Consider the following 18,222-nt stretch of genomic DNA (forward strand, 5'->3'; position numbering starts at 1 on the left):
ATGCATATTTCTAAAGATGGTAACATTTTGTCTTAATGAAAATTAAATCAACAGGTTAAAAAACAATTTCATCCAGTACAAACTAAATTTAATGATTATAAGGCTTCATTTCCTTGGCAACCTCTTTTGGATCATACAGTTAAACAAATTGTAGATGATAAAAAAGTTATAAACCAATCATGTCAAATAGGGAATGAAAGCAATTTTCACCTTGTTGTTAAGTTTATGTTTAAGTATGTTTTTGATGATTCAACTAAATCATTCCAAATACCATCAAAATCCTCCCTTATCATCTGAAAAAAAAAAATTTAGCTTTTAAGCTGTCAATATGGTTTCCTTAGAACAATCGATATTGTCATTATTATTATTATTATTAATAATAATATTAGTTTCCCATTGGATTTTCAATCATTTAGTTTGTTTACCATTAGTTTGCTTACCAATTTGCTTACCATTTTTGAAGTACACTTTTTTATTATTTATAATTTATTGTTTAAAATATTTATTTAAAAAGTATTGTTATGAATAATTACTATTAATATAATTATTATCAAGTTTTTATTAGTTTGGTTGCCTTTAGATTAACATTTTTTAATCTAAAAAGTATTTTTTAAAAACATACGCTTTTAAAGATTTTATCAATTTCATCAAATTTCTTTGCTTCTTCAGGAAGCTGACTTCTGATATCTCCTCCAATAAAAATGCTCTCCAAATACATCCATTTACGCTGAACAACCATCCATATCTAAATGTCAATTATTTCTAAAAAATTAAAATCATCATTGTTTAAATAAAAATATAATTAGTTATAACAAATAAAAAGTTTGTAATTCTCCGTTATTAAAACTACTTTATCTTTTTAAATTTAAAAAAATTTCTTAACCAGTATATGCAGTAAAGTACTATTTCAGGGATTAATTTTTTTTTAAACCTATGGGTACATACTCTCCACTAAAAGGGGAAAGAGTACAAGGAAGCATTCCATGGACTGAAGACGGGGAAAAGTTTAATAGAAGAGACAGCCAATTTTCTTTTTTTTTCAGCAAGGGGTCATAAAAAATAGATTTTAATATCTAGCGTCTAATTTTGCACATCAGTGTCTAATTTTTCATACTAATAAAAAAATCAATTAATAAAACTTTGAATTGTGTTTGAACATTAAGAAAATATTTTTGTAAAATATACTGTAAAAGATAATGCTAACATGACAATTTTTAAAAAGCTTTTTTTTTAAAATTGTCACGTTGTATTTATTGTATACCCCGTATACCCTGTACACCCCGGACATTGTCTCTATAATTTATACCTCAGTTACTTCACTAATATGAGACAAGCTTTTTTCCCATTTTTTAACACTGTCTAAAAAAGGTCCAACAAATCTAGAAGCCGCCATGCTTTGAAGATTCATAGAGTTATCATCAAGAGTTTGAAGTATTTCGTCAATAGCACCAATGATATAGCCTGGTTTAAATAAAAAATTATTATGATTTTACATTTATTGCTTTTAAGTATAATGCAAATTTTATTTGCATCATACTTAAAATTAAAAAAATGTAACAAAAAAAACCCAATAATAATGTAAATAAAATAGTATAATAAACCATAATAATGTAAATAAAAAAAATTAACGAATCCAGTGCAAGATTAACCATGGCTGAGGCCTGTAAGTATTAATACTTAAGGGGTCTTAATTTTTAAAAATTACAAAAAATTGATAAAATATTTTCCCAAAACTCTATGATAAACTAATTTATCCATCAAATTACAGCAAGACCTTTTTGATAGCAACAAATCTTATGAATCAATTTATATGTATATAATATAATATATATATATAATATAATATATATATATATATATATATATATATATATATATATATATATATATATATATATATATATATATATATATATATATATATATATATATATATATATATATATATATATACATGTACATATATATCAGGGTGTTAGCCACAAAAAAAATTCATACAGCGTTTTAGCGAAATTGGGAATTTAGGTTACATTCTGACATTTAAAAAAGTAGATACAATTTTTTAGATACAATTAAGTTTCAATAAAAATTTTCTATTCTTGCTGGGTTATTCATAGGAATATTTTTCTGTTTTATTTTTCAGGAACATTTTTATATTTTATAAATGTTTAATTATAATTATTCAACTTGTTTCATTTTAAGCAATTTTCGTCCGTTTTCATTTTTAAATTGCTTCTCTCCTTTGTTTAATATTGTTGAGAGAAAACTAGAACAAAAGACAATTATTTGCAGTTTTAATGAATGAATTAATAAATTTATTTATTGAAACTTTGATCTATTTTAATTGCGTAAATCGCTTTTAAATACAGTTTTAAAAGGTTTAAACGATTAGTTACATATATTGTCTTCTTTTATTTTTATTTTCATTTTTAAATTATAAATGTAAAAAAAATGCTAAATAGTATTTAAATTTTAACAAAACATTTTTGACGATTTCCAAGATCTTGTAACTTTTTAACTTGCTAAAACAACTTTTTAACGACAGTCGATAAAAAAACTATACATTATACTTAGAAATGCCAGAATTTTACGGCTTTTACGAAGGAAAACACTAAAAAAAAAATTATTACAGGTTTGTAAAACCCGTAAAATTGTAATTTTTGTAAAATCCAGACTTTTGACAACCCTAATTATATGGAAAAGTTTCGAATATATCAGATTTAAAATACTTAGTATTTTAAAAAGAAAATTTTTTAAATAGTTAAAAAAATTTTTTAACTTTCTTACATAGGTAATCGTATTATTGTTCATCATATTTTATATTACAATTTTTATCATAAGATAAATTCAAATAGTAAAAAACTTATTTAAATCGATAGCTTTTAAATAAAAGTTAAATTAAAGTTTCTGAAATTTTAATATCCTTTTATTGAAAAATTGGTTAGCTCGCTAATTTCCGTCAAATATAATGCTACTTTTATTTAAATACTTGGTGTAGTTAAAGCGATTTACAAATTATTGGAATTTATTTATTTGAAATTGGCATGATTTTATAGGCGTATTATGTCCAAACAAAAGCTTTAGACGTTATATTTTTTTTGCTTCAGGTTTTTTTAATATATGAAGAATTTTTCTCTTTTTTATATAATTTTCTAATCCTTTTTACTACCCCTAATTGTGAATACAAAGAATACCATTTTGGAGCTTTTAGATCACTTTCGCTCATCGGCGTTAACATGAATTTAGTTAAAATCTTTTGAAAAAGTGCCTTAATTTACTATAGATCCTAGTTCTAATCGTTTCTGACCTATTAGCTTTATATAGTTGTCAAAATACAATATTTCTATCAATTTTTACAAAAAATACAAGAATTCCGACCAAAAAAGAACTTGCAATCAAGAAAAAGCGCCAATAAACGTTAAAAGTTTTTAATCTATGATGTTCATTTTACCTAAAAATCGTATTTATCTAAAATCTTATACGAATTTAGACAAGCGAATTAGGATTTTAAGAAGACTTAGAAAAAAAAAATCAACAATCTGGGTTTTTTCGCTTCAAATATTTATATTTTATGATACCGCAAAACTTATCATTTTATTTTTTCTGTCTTTTCATGATTCACAGACCTGATCATTTAACGGAAATATGTAGTAGTCAACAAAATATCATACAGACGCTACAGTATTTTAAAATTGCCTTAACTACACCGAGTAAGTAACAAAGACATTTAAGGGGCAGATCGATTTTTTTCAATTTACAAATATACATTAAATATCTACGTAAATTTTGAATTTGTAAATTAAAAAAAATTAATTATTGTAATTATTGTAAACATTGGTTAATAATTAATAATATTATAATATTTAATTATCTTCTTTTATGTTTTACGCAAATATAACATATATAATACGTTTCATTGCAAGTTTTATTTTTGATTTTTTTTTGTTTTCGGTTTTCCCAGCTAACTTATTTTACCGAAATTATTAATAAATCTTTTAATATAAAAATGTTATTAACTTATTTTATATTATAATGTTTATTAATATGCAAATTTCATTTGTACCTTTTCTAACTTAAGATAAAAAGCAAGAATGTAAATAAAGAGTTTTTAAATAACAAAAATAAATTAATAAAATAATTTATTAAACGTATGGAGCAATTTTAACTGGAGAATAACTGACATCAATTAAAAATTAAAAACATTTTTTTTTCAACTTTTGAATGAATGATCTTGCTTGTTAATGACGACACTTTTTTTTTCACTTTCAATCTTTTCAAAAAATCAATCTTAATTCTTTATTGATTAACTTAATTCATTTCCTTGTCGCGCGTACTAATTGCGTTTTTTACTAGTCTAGTGCAACAATTTAAATCTGAGACTGATTTCAATTTTTTTTTACCATGATCTTAAAAACCTTTGGGAATTTTAAACCAATTAGGAAACCGCGTTATATGCGGCAGCATCAGGCTGGCTAACACCCTGAATATATATATATATATATATATATATATATATATATATATATATATATATATATATATTTTACCATTTTACATTATCTTAATTTACACAAGTTTTTTTTAGATAAAATATGCAAGCTACCATCAAAATATACACCAAAAGAGTCTGAACTAATCACACTCAATTAATACAAACAATAATTAGTATTTTTAACCAATTCAAAAGTTTCATGGAAATCATTTACAATAAAAATGCTGTTTAAAAAAATAAAAAGATAATATTAATATTCATTAGCCTCTAAGCTCTTATGAGCCCTAATTCAATGCGCCAACTTCACTCCTTCTTATATGGCTAATTCCTATATGGTTACTTCTTATACGGTTAATTTTTTTAATTTATAAATCCTGTATTTCTAAAAGATCAAGGTCCATAGACAGTGCATACTTTGCCTCAATGGATAATTCTTCACTGAATAAATTAATAATAATGTAAATAAAATAACAAATTAACAAAAATCATAAACCTCGTTCTTGTGTTCCCTTCATATATCTATGAATAGTAAATTTTAAAGCACCCCATATTTCAGCAACTTCATTAATTCCTTTCTCAATACTTAACTCTTTGACAGCACAACCTACTATTTCTTTAATAATATCACTAAACCTATGAAGTTCCATTGCAAACATATTTTCAAGAGTAAATGTGTCAGGGTTCAACTCAAATTTCATGTTTGTTAAATCCATGAGCTTCATCCAATGACTAACAAAAGGAAATTGCTTGTTCAAATGTTTTATTAAGCATCATACCTGTAACTTTAGAGGATTATTAAAATAAAATTTCTATTAAAACATTAAACTAAAAAAAAGTTACCGCTCCCTCAATGCTTCATTCTTCAAATCAGAAAATAAGGGAATAGCATTTTTCAGTTCCTTTAATTTCTCGTCCAAAGTAAACCATAATGACATTTTTTTGGCTTCACTAGGCAACTTTTTTAACTCATAAATGAAATTATCAAGACCATTCAAAATAACTTGCACATCAAGATTTACCCATAAAGTACTTGCCCACTCATTCTGGGCAATCTAGTTATAAAAAAATAATACTTGCAATATTTTGATTGCAATTTTATTTTGATTAAAAAACAAACAACAAAATATAAAATTATGCTCACTTTTAATTGTTCATAAACAGAAAGTATCAAGTCTAAATTTTTAAGCTCCTTCTCTGTAGTTTGCATTTCTGAGTACATTGTTATGGGCAATCCAAACAACTTCTCTGCATTCAAAAGCTCTTGTCGCTCATGATTCAATTTCAAAAATTTATCTTTAAACTGTTTTAAAAGAATGATCCCTTTAATAAAAAGTAACAAAAGAAAAAAGTAATACATTTTTTTGTAATTTATAATTAAAACCAAATAAATTGTTAAGACAACTAGGGGAGAGTAGGGTAATGGCGAACAAGGGGTAACTGCAAACATGGTCAATACAGCATAAAAGAAAAAGATATTTGACAACTTCTTTTTACCTGGTGAGAGGGGGTCTTATGCTCAGTTTAGTTGTGTAATGAAGCTGTGATTGTTGTTCATGATAAATTGAGCCCAACTTTTTCTTATAATTTCCTGTAAAGTTTTTCTTGAGAAACAACACTGTTGTAGCTACTATAGATATAAAACCACTCCTTTTTGTTGTTGTTGTTGCATAGTATCATAAGGAAGAGGTTTTTAACACGTATTATATTTTAGGTATGTTAATATAACCTCAATAGATTAATTGTATTTCAATTGTTTGTGTCTGTGGGGGAATAACAAATGATCTTAGTGGCATAATTTCTAAAGTGTCAACACATGGACGTCAGGCAGAACATTAATATTTTTAACTTTCTTCACATTTAATTTTCAGATTAGTTGTTTAATTATTACGTCTGTACCTAATTTACCAAAAAATGAAAATCAAGTCTTGTGCAAGTCCAGTTTGCACAAGAAGTGCACTATAGGTGAAAGCATGTCTTGGAGGTTTTTGTTTGTAATATTTGTTTGTAACTTTTTAAAGTTTCAATAACTAAAAAATAAAAGATAATTTAAAAGAATGTTAATGTATTAAGTTGTGATGAAAAGTTTGTGATCTCCCCTCGGAAGACTGGATTATGAGTTATAATTGTAACCCACGTAGGTAGAGTGATTCTGGAAACACTTATGGTTTTAGTTTTACCCTAAATTTTTATTTTACAATATTTATAAAAAATGATTTTGAGGGTTTGTAACTGAACAATTAGACTAAATGATAACCAATGAATATGATCAATTTCTAATAACTGATGTCTTTAAGTAGCATTCCCGCTTAGCTGTTCACCAATACCCCTCTCTCTCCCCTATTATAAAAAAATCTAAAAAATAGAAAACAAATCTACGAAAATAATAAGAACACAATTTTAACAATCTATGAACTGAAAAAAAATATTTTTATTGATAGTTTGCCTGCCCAAACCAAAACCTTTGGTTGATGTAGCAGCACTCTTTGTATGTTCTACCTATTTGTCAGTCAATTTAGCAGTACTTCTTGCATGTTCTACCTATTTGTAAGTCAATATAGCAGTACTCCTTGCATGTTCTACATATTTTTCAGTAAATGTAGCAGTAATATAAAAAATGCTTCTTGCATATTCAACCTATTTGCCAGTTGATGTATGTAAAAAGTAAAAAAAATAAAAACATTCAAAATGTTTTTATTTTTGTTACTTTTTACATTTTAAAAAAATAAAAAACATTCAAGTCTATTAAGTTACGTTAAAAAAAAAAAACAATAAAAACTAACCATTTTACTCAATTAAATTTGATGGTTTTTACATAAAGTGTACTTAATTTCATTTTTAAAAACAATAGTGATTAAGAGCTGTTTTTAGGTTAAACGGTAAATTTAAGACCTTTTCTATATAAATATATATATATATATATATATATATATATATATATATATATATATAAAATTCTTCTTGTATAAATAAAATTTCTATACCTTGGTCAAGATCATTGCCTACAGTGCCAGGTCCTTCTATCTCAAACAATTTTCTAAAATCTTTTACCTGAGCAGAAAACTCCCCAACTTGTTGAAGAGTAAGCTATAAAATATAATTTCTTAATAAAACTTTTAAGTAATGAAATGCTAATGGTTAAAGTATTAAGTTTTGAAACACTGATTTTAATTGAGGCACTTTTTTCCAGAAAAAGAAGAACAATGAATAAATTAAAAATTATTTTCGCTATACTAAACTTCTTTTATGCATATACAATGCCTACCCATTTGGCATCATTTTTTTGATAAATACTCTTGTTCAAGCAGAAGGCTATTTAGGTGAATTAACTTTTATATTAATAAATAAATTTTGACATAAAATTGATTTTAATCTGAATCAATTTTTATTTATGTTTCGACAAAAGCTTGGTTGACTGTACAAATTAATGATGCGTATTTGATGAACAAAAAAAAAATTAACAATGCACATGTTAACTTTAACCAATATATATTGTTAAAATAGAAATCAAGTTTAAAAGTTCTTTTTAACCAAGAATTTTTTCTAAAACTCAAGTTTAAACTTGTATACATTAATTAAGAGTTTCGCTATTTTTTCATTGATTTTTCATTGCTTGATTAACAATTTTTTTCAAACCAAGAATTTCTTCTAAAACTCAGGTTTAAACTTGTATACATGAGTTAATAGTTTCACTATTTTTTCATTGATTTTTCATTGATTGATTCACAGGTTTTTTTTAAACCAAGAATTTCTTCCAAAACTCAGGTTTAAACTTGTGTACACTAGTTAATAGTTTCACTATTTTTTCATTGATAATAATCATTATTAAGTTATAATGTAAAATAATATGATATTTTGTTTAGTATATTATAACAGAACTATTTGTCATTATATAATATAGAGAAAAGGAGATGCTATAACATTTTAAGTAGAATTTTTTAATCATTTTTAAAATAAAACAATAAATAAAGAATAAAAAAACAAAAATTGTATTGTAAAATTCTGATACGCAATACTATCAACTTCAATCAAGTACAATCAAGTATGTCTAATATTTTTATTTTTTAAATCTAGTTGATTTTATAAAATGCTTCTAGAAGTAAACTATCACATTAAATTACTGAGAACAGACATGATTAATACGTTAAAAGCCATAAGGAAGCAGAGATTTGCTAGGGTTTTCTCTTTTTTTGTTTTGCTCCCTAGAGGCCTATTACAAATAGAGAATTGCTAAGAAAGTAATACTGGATTAATCTCAAAAAAAGCAACAGGTAAATCCTGTACCACACAAACCAACAATGAAATTGGTATTCCAGTTGCTTCTGGAAGAACATATCTAAGATCCTCAAGGTTTGATTATGAAGTGTGCAGTGTGAACACCAAGCAGATAATCACTGAACAGGTTGAGTTTTAAAATGTCTTTATTGTGAGCAAGCAAACTATTAAGACCAAAATACCAAAAACGGCGACTAAATAAAAAAAAAGCGACCGAAAGGTCATAATAAGAAAAAAGCGACCAAAAGGTCAAAGAATACCACACTTTAAAAATGCCTAAAACGTTAGATCTACCTGAGGGTAGCTACAAAAAGATAACAATTTTTTGAAAGAGACCAATTTTCTCTTCTCAATCCATAAAACAAACATATTTGATTTAACCAAATGATAGAAAAAGAGATAACAAGGATAAAAGAGAAGTCAAAAATTTTTTGAGGAATTGTCTAAGAAGGGATATGGTCAAGTTTTAAAACACAGACAATAGATTTTATGAAAATCCTCATAGGACACAGATAAAACTAATACAAATATCAGAGCAGATCCAAAGGCATGAAGATAAAAATAAGAAAAAAAGTAACTATTATAAAAAAGATTTTTCAAGCACAGTGAAATCAAACTGACAGTGAAATCAAACTGACAGTGAAATCAAACTGACAGTGAAATCAAACTGACAGTGAAATCAAACTGACAGTGAAATCAGACTGACAGTGAAATCAAACTGACAGTGAAATCAAACTGATAGTGAAATCAAACTGATAGTGAAATCAAACTGATAGTGAAATCAAACTGATAGTGAAATCAAAATATTTAACTCTAGCTAAAAAATAGAAAAGATTTCAGAGTGACATAAAAGTTTGCATTCAGTTAAGAACAGAAGCCATTCTTCACAAACTGGATTCCAACTATGACTAGATTTAGAATTGGAGTCAGACTAACTATGTATCTTTTGACTTCTCTAAGGCTGTAGAGTTGACATTACTAATATCTTGATAACAAGATTAACTACTAACAGAAAAACACATAATGTTGTGGAGTCTGAGGCACAGATAATCTGAGAACTCTAAACAGAAAAAGACTGGTAGAGTTGACATTAATAATATCTTGATAACAAGATTAACTCTAAACAGAAACACACATAATGTTTTGGAATCTGAGACACAGATAATCAGAGAGGTAAACTTAAAACTAAAATAAGAGGTTTAAAAATAGATATACAGTTTGATTGTACATTTTCAAAGACTTTATCTATTTATAAATGAGGATAGAAATTCACAGCTATTCACAAGAGTACTTTCCAGAGAGGTGATTACATGTATCTTTGTGAGCTTCTGGCATTTTTTCTAGGAGCTGATTTATTAAACTTTCCCAGACTTTCACTTACTTTTCAATGTGTTTAAGAATAATTGCGTTAATAAATTACCATGCAGAACACCACCAGAAACTTAATCAGGTTAACTCAAGAAATTTATAAGGAGAATCCAAAATGAAGACAGATTTTAGGATTTTCTCAAGGTACTTTATTATAGAACACTGAATATAAACAACATTTTTTAATAATTATTAGCGATAATGGTTTGTATTGTATGAATAATACAATACTAATTGGCACACAGTGGGGCAGAATAGCTTCGAAATACTGCCACAAAACTTCAAATAATATTGAACTGGCACACAGTGGGGCAGAATAGCTTCAAAATACTGCCAAAAAACTTCAAATAATATTGAACTGGAACACAGTGAGGCAGAATAGCTTCAAAATACTGCCACAAAACTTCAAATAATATTAAACTGGCACACAGTGGGGCAGAATAGCTTCAAAACTTGCCATTTGACAAAAATGAGAATTTTTTTGATGAATTATTTTATGGTAGTATTATATAGTAAAGATTCTGGTTGATCTTGCGCATCTTTTTTTTTTCAGCATAGAAGTGACCTTTAACCCTATTAAACCCATTATGCAGTGCAACTCCTTTTTTTATAAAATATTTGCGCAATTTATTTTTACTCCTTTGTTTTTTAACAATTAAAGTGTCAAAAAATCAAAAAAATTTTAATGGACTCTTCAATTTTAAGTTTGTAGCTATCTTTTAGTAATGATAACGTAATTCTTAAGTGCTTGCAATAAAAATTATTAGACCGTTGAAAAAGAGCATTTTGTAAATTTCATTTTAATCTCTTTTTTTTTTTTTAAATTCAGTTTTAGTTTATGTATTCACCTATATTCAACTTTTTTTTTTTGTTGATTCAAATTGCACCTTTTGTTTATATTTGTAAAAACCTGTTTATTATATCAGTAGAAACCAAGTATTGAAATTAGCTCATAAATGCATAAAGCTAGTGATGTAATATTTTCCTTTTGTTATTCTTGAGCACGCTTCACTAACTTTCTGTAATTTGTTGCGTTAGTAAAGCAAATGTAAATGTAAATAAATTAATCGAAGGTTTTTGAGTTTTCAAGTAATTTTTTTTCGAGTTACTTTTTACATTAAAATTAAAATACTGTAATTAATTTTATTAAATCCAGTGAAATACTTTTTATTTATATTAATTTATACAAACTTTTGATTATTCTTTTCTTCGCCTTTTTTGCTCAATGGTTTTAATAAAATATTTACTTGAAATTACCCAAATATACATTGTTTCAAGTCTAATATTAGTAAATAAATGTTTATAAATTATTTTCTAAAATTTGACATTTGCTCTTAAAACAAATATTTAACTTAAAAATTTAAAACTAAAAAAAAATAAACTTTTGGCAAGTTTTGAAGCTATTCTGCCCCACTGTGCGGTGATAAGTGCCATTATAATAATCTTATTTGCTTGTTTTATTATAATTATTATTGTTAGTACTATTATTTTTTATTATTATAAAGCTGTTTTTATTTCAGAATATATACATATATATAGCATCATTATCATGCTGAAATGTAAGAAAAGCGAGGTATAGGACTATTTTGCGATCAATTTAAATGACACTAACTCTGCAATATGCAACTTTTGCAAAACAGTTATATCCAGGGGTGGTGGCAGAATTTTTCTGTCATACACAACATCAAACATGCTCAAGCATTTAAAAACTTTTCATAAATCTGATATCAAAAATCAGAAACAGGATAAAGCTTGTATTATCGATTTTGATATATGCGAGGATAGCTCTACTGCAGGACCATCTTCTAAATCCAGCCCTAATCCTGCTTTTGAACTTCCTATGATCATCCAAAGGGAACTTTGATCTACTATACTCACATTTGTATTCACAAGTCTCAGGTCTAAGTCTGAGGATGCAGAGGTCAATACTAGAAACTCTTCTTCTACACTTAGTTCTGTAAAAATGAAGCATAGGTCTTTATCTCCTAAGCAACCGGCAATACACCAAGTGTTTGCAAAGACCAGGCCTCTCACATCTACAAGTCCGAAGGCAATTAAAATTACAAGGCTTATTACTGAAATGATATGCACAGATAACCAACCTGTTAGTATAGTAGAAAATCTTGGTTTCAAAAGATTACTACAGTTTTTGGAACTAAGATATACCATAATAAGCAGAAAATACTTCTCAACTATTGAAATTCCTAACATTTATTAGAAAGTTGAAATTAAAGTTGTTGAAAATCAAGAATGAACCACACCTGCTCCAGGTGCTATCTGGTCATTGTATAGCCAATTAATCAATACAAATTCTGTAGTAAGTAATGTATGTGCTTCTATATTATTGTCTTTTAAATATTGCAAAATATTTGACTAAGTTTCTCTGCATAGCGGCCTTGTTTGTCAAGGTTTGTGTTTTAGATTTAAAGAATTGAGAGGGGCTGTAACCATAATTAAGAACACAAAATAATTAAAGAAAAAATAAATGAGTAGCCTCCTCGACTGAAGTAGCCCCCTTGGCCTTAGGAAGGTGAATAATATAAAAAAAAAATTAAATTTTTTAAAATATTTTAGATACATACTGCCTATTGCACTGTCAGATGAACTAGCAGTGTACTTAAAAGAACCTCTACTCGCAAGTCACAAAGACGTATTTGATTACCGGAGGAAATCAAAATTTCTTAATATGAAAAAAACTAGCGCAGAAACATTTAGGGATGCCTTTATGTACAGTGTTTTCGGAGCGGTTATTTAGTACTGTGGGGCTTATCTGTGACCAGAAAATTTTTTTTCTGGTCACAGATAAATTTATTTCAAAAAGCCAATGTAAAAGGTCCTGTCTGATGTTTAGCTTTGTTTTCTGAGTTTACTTTTTGAAAAGAAATCTTACTCTAGTTTAACACTTGAATCTAATGACCACACTCTTCCTGCCAGTTAAACAGATTAACCCATTGTTAAACATCAAAATCACTCTGGCTTCTAATTTTAAAGTTAATTCTCAATTAAACACTTCTACACTTCTTCTTTGTGCTCCAGATAAGATTTCCATCATAATCTTAAAAAAGTGTTCTCCAGAATTCTCTTCAATTTTTGCTAAACTTTTAAAAAGTGCTAAAAAACAAAACTCTAGAAAACACTTTGACTTCTCCAACTATCCTACGATTAGCCTTCACTCTGTTATTAGTTTGTTTATATAAAGTTTTTGAAATTATTAAATTATTTCTTTCTAACTGCATCTAACTATTAAAGTTATTCTTGAACACTCCTCTTTATTTCAAGTAACTTTAAGGGTAAAACTAAGTTCTATCTTTGCTCATGTAATGTTTCTTATCTACAATAACAATATTCATGAAAATTTTACATCTAAAGTGCCTCTATTAGCTGATGACTGAACTTTATACTTTAGTCTAGACAAAAAATCTTCGATTTTTGATTGCTTAGAACAAACAACTGGTTTTTAATCTGATCTCTCTTCTGTAATAGCCTAAGGCTTGCATTGACTTGTGTATTTAAATTCTGAACTTAATACCCACAATTTTTATTTAGGCAACAAAACTCATTTATTTACTCACTATTTATAACTCATTTGATAATATTGTTGGCATTCCAATATTGACGAATAACAACTCTATTACTCTCAGACAAAGTCTAAAAGCACATTGTAAATACAGTTAGAACTGCTTTATCTGCCAAGCTTGAACCACTTTCCCATTGTTGTAAGGTTGGCATTTCTTTCTTTTTTCTACCAACACTATCATGGTCAATGCTCAAACAAGCTATCATCTCTATCATCTCAAACAAGCTATTATCTCTATTAGGATAAACAAAAACTCATTCTTGCTTGGCTTCTTATTCAACAAGTTCCTTTTATTGTCCCTTCATTCTATAAAAACTTTTATTAATCCAGTTTTTTTCCTTGAACATCAAAAAACCTTATAACTCTTACCCATTTTCATGTTTTCTTTTTTAATACATCCTAACTTATCCAACTCATAACTTAATAGTGGTTGCTTGCACTCTTGTTGGAAGTAAATTAGAGTTTAAAAATTTATAAATATATGCCAGTATATAATAAATAGTAAATGTAAGTTTAAATCTATAATACAAAAAGTACTATATATTTTTTTCTAGCCCCGGCTGTCAACCCCAACTAAATCTTATAATTTTGCCGGGGCCAGGTTTGCAAAAAGTCTCATTTTTAGCCGAGGCCCCAGTCACTTACTATACAAACATTCTGTATATTATTTGTTATTTACTATTATGATATTAGTTTAGTTGCTATTATTTCACAGGGCTGACCACACGGTTTTCAAAGTAAGGAGGGGGGGGGGAGAGGGGGGAAGGGAGTTTTGAGCACAATCCCTTATTTTGAAAAAATTCATCAATTTCTAGGTCAATTTCTTAAAAAAAAAAGTTTTTGATAAAAAAGTGTGGGGAGGGCATGCTCCCTAAAGCCCCGGTGTCATCAACCCTGTTTCACCTGTACCAATGTAACTAATTTCAATGTTTTTACTTTTAAAGCCTGTGTAAGTATTAAATTAACAATGCGTTAAATTATTATATTAAATCAGTTAAACTAAAACAATAAAAATCACAAAAGAATCAGAATCGGTAAAGAATTGAAATCGAAATCGGATTCAGTAAAGAATTGGAATTGAAATCGGTAAAGAATTGGAATTGAAATCGGAATCGGTGTTTTTCGGAATTGGCATATCTCTAATATTATTGCTATAATATAAAAAATATATTATTATTAATATTATTTGGTTTATTTTTGTTGAAAGTAAATGATAAATTAAATCTCCAAATTAACTTTTATTATTTATTAAAATAAATCTAAATTATCGATATGAGTTTAAAACTTTCACATTTTTAAAATTATTTGCTAAAATGTTTATTTTGCTGCATTTAAAAACGAACTCTCAAAATCAATTAGTTATTTTGTAACAAAATTAAAGATTTCACAACACCCGATTTTAGAATTGTTTGACATACACCTTCAGAAAAACACGAATTCAGAAAACACACACCTGGTAGTAATTTTTATCTGAATACTATCATTAAAATCAATTTCATGTCAAAATTTATTTATTAAAATAAAAGTAAATTCACCGAAATAACCTTCTGCTTAAGCTAGAGGAGACCTAATTTTTTTTTGCTTATATTTATAAACAAAATGAAGCTAAATGCAGCATTCTGTGTAATAAAATTCAATGTTTGATATAATATTGGGACACCCTACCCTACAAAAGACAATTTTAATATGATGATGCAAATTTAGTAAAGTCATTAAAAAACTGCAACAAAAGTTGAAAAGTTAAAAGATTAAATTATTTAATAAAACTTATTAATGACTTGCCTTTGTAAATTTTTTCTTGGCAGAGCACAAACGTGCATCCACTAGTTTTGATTGAAGCATCAAATCATTCCAAATCTTTGACAGTGCGTTTGACAAATCTCTTTCTTCAATAGGAACCTTGAAAACAAAATATAAAGACTGCCAAAGAAATTCAATGCTTTTAAAATAATAAATTAGATTTTATTGAGACAGAAAATAAAAATTTAGAAAAATGCTTTTAATTAGATCAAAATACTTATATCTAGAAAATACCTCAATGCCATACATATGCAAAGTTCTATACCGCTCTTGAATATCATAAATTCTAAACTCTATATGTGACTGTAAGTCATTTATATTTGTTATACTTTTAAGCACAAATTTTAATGTTTCTATGGTGTCAGGAGAATATTTCAAATCATTTGAGTAACCCTAAAACAAAAAGTTGACCTTAATTTACATCAATGTTTACTTATACATGCAAATTAAATTAGACAAAAAAGTAAAATTCTGTAAAATTCTAAAACCCTTCTAAGCATTTTATTTACTGGAGATCTCAAGGTCAATTTTCTCATTTTTATTAAGTAAAATTATACACAACTCTACTTATAAACTTTAATATTTCATGGAGGTGTAAAAAGTTTTATGTTAGTGATATAGAAGCAAATTATGCTTCAATATCATTAACAGTTTGTTTTCACTGAATATTTTGTTGTTATTAGTTTTAACAAAATTTTAAAACAAAAAGTCTTGTTTTATGGTGTTTTTGCAATTTTTTTAAATTTATGTGCATAGTAAGTTAAAATTAATCAACCGTAATTAAATATATACTAAATTTAAATAAGAAAATAAAATTATGGAAACCTATCTTAACCACACAAGTATGAAACCTTGGATGTTATAATTAAAAAATAAAGAATAACATCTCACTTTTAACTCTTTTTCTAAATTATAAAGTTCTTCTTTTACAGCAACATTAAGTAACCTTCCAATTGATGTGACCCAAGCTCTTGCATTAGATTGAATACTTATTACCAGAGGCTCCAAATTCAAATAAACAAAGTTGATTACTTTAGAAGTAGGCTGCACTGTCAGCTTTGAAAAAATAAAAATAGTTAATTTAAATAACAATGTTTTTTTGCAACATAGTTTGCTATTAATTTTCCGTGTATTTAATTTAAAATTAATTTCATTTGCATAACTTATAAATTATATAAAAGACCTAATTAACAAGACTTGAATAAATATATAAAAAACAACCTTATTAACATGTCTTGAATAAATATATATAAAAAACCCCATTAACAAGACTTGAATAAAATTACATAAAATAACCTCATTAACAAGACTTGAATAAAATTGAAGCTTTTCATCATATTGTACACAACTAGGATTTTTTGAAGCAAACTTTTCAATAATCATCACCTTGAATTATAAATGAAAAATTAAAACATTAAAGATATAGAATAAAACAAGAGAAAATTATCGAGAGTAATAAGATTGTTCAAACAATTATAGAAGATATTTACAACATGTATAAGATACTTAATTGGCAATGAAATAAAAACTATAAAAAGACTTGAACATTACAACATGTTAAGTTTAATAAAACATGCCTTATCAAGGCTCCATAGTTTTCTGTATTTTTTCCATTTGTTTAAATACTTATTTAAACCTCCAAGAGTTACTTGCAAAGTTTTTGATATTTGAGAAACCAGATCAACAACTTGAGGGTGTGAAGAAATGTCAGAAAAAAAGCTAAACACAAATGGCTCGTCCTCTGTTGGTATATTTTGAGGTAAGGTTTCAATACATGAGCCATGCATCCATCTGAGAAATGATTTGGTGCTAATATTTTTAAAAAACAAACTGAAAATAAATTTATTTTATTATAATAATTGTAGTTAAATAAAAATCGAAAATCTTTCAAAGAAAGAAAATTAAAAACCCAATGAAAATATGTAAAAAAATAAATTCATGATCATATACAATTTTAAAGATATATTACCAAATATATAATTTATTAAAAGAGATTGAAATAAGTTTTGAGCAGTTTGTAAATTTACAAATAAAACAAATAAACCTCAAACCAGAAATGTAAAAGTTAAAAGTCCTATAGACTTCATTTTTATCCAGAATCTTTGCAAATCTGATATAATTATAGAACTTCTTCATAACTACAGAAGAAAAATGATGACACTTGCCAGAATTAGTACCGTAACTAATAACTTGTTAAAACATGATCTTATGTAATGGAAGCCTAACTTATGTACTACTTGACATTGCATACCTAACCCTAATATGTAGAATTCACTATATTCAATACCTAAGGTATATATGGTTTAAAGGATATGGCAATATTCTTTAAATAAAATATGTGTCCTTTAAATAAAATATGCGTCATCTAGGCCAGATGTTAATTGCATCCAGCTACTTGTAGAAGGTCTCTAAGGCAAAGACTTTAGGGGTCAGTAAAACAAATCTGTTAAGCAGCCTCGAACCCCTTATTCATCTATTAGACTAGCATAGATGTAAACCAGTGTTACATTGTTAACTGCCTAGCATGATGAATGCTAAATCTTCTTGACTCTACTCATAAATTTTTGCTTGTGTCTCCTAGATAGTGGCTATGCAACTCTTCCTGTTATTTCCTAATGAGGGTACAGATCTAAAACTCAGTTTAATTATTCTGAGGCTGGCTGGTAATGAGGTTTTCCAAAAAGTAGCTCTTTAAAAGACAGTTTCCATCAAC

General features: G+C 26.8%; 1 protein-coding gene across 1 annotated transcript in view; it reads right to left on the minus strand.

Moving 5' to 3' along the window:
• The window catches only part of LOC100209540 (dynein axonemal heavy chain 10), a 107,052-nt gene that overhangs the window by 53,458 nt on the left and 35,372 nt on the right, over positions 1-18,222 (minus strand). The window contains exons 17-27 of the mRNA XM_065807620.1: positions 17,087-17,318; positions 16,806-16,895; positions 16,401-16,565; positions 15,744-15,902; positions 15,492-15,608; positions 7,474-7,576; positions 5,634-5,812; positions 5,333-5,544; positions 4,986-5,221; positions 1,307-1,461; positions 623-745 (exon numbers count right to left, since the gene is read on the minus strand). Of these exons, the coding sequence (XP_065663692.1) occupies positions 623-745; positions 1,307-1,461; positions 4,986-5,221; positions 5,333-5,544; positions 5,634-5,812; positions 7,474-7,576; positions 15,492-15,608; positions 15,744-15,902; positions 16,401-16,565; positions 16,806-16,895; positions 17,087-17,318 (1,771 nt within the window). The remainder of the gene's footprint in view (positions 1-622; positions 746-1,306; positions 1,462-4,985; positions 5,222-5,332; positions 5,545-5,633; positions 5,813-7,473; positions 7,577-15,491; positions 15,609-15,743; positions 15,903-16,400; positions 16,566-16,805; positions 16,896-17,086; positions 17,319-18,222) is intronic.

This window comes from Hydra vulgaris, chromosome 10 (genome assembly GCF_038396675.1).
Source record: "Hydra vulgaris chromosome 10, alternate assembly HydraT2T_AEP".
NCBI lineage: Eukaryota > Metazoa > Cnidaria > Hydrozoa > Anthoathecata > Hydridae > Hydra > Hydra vulgaris.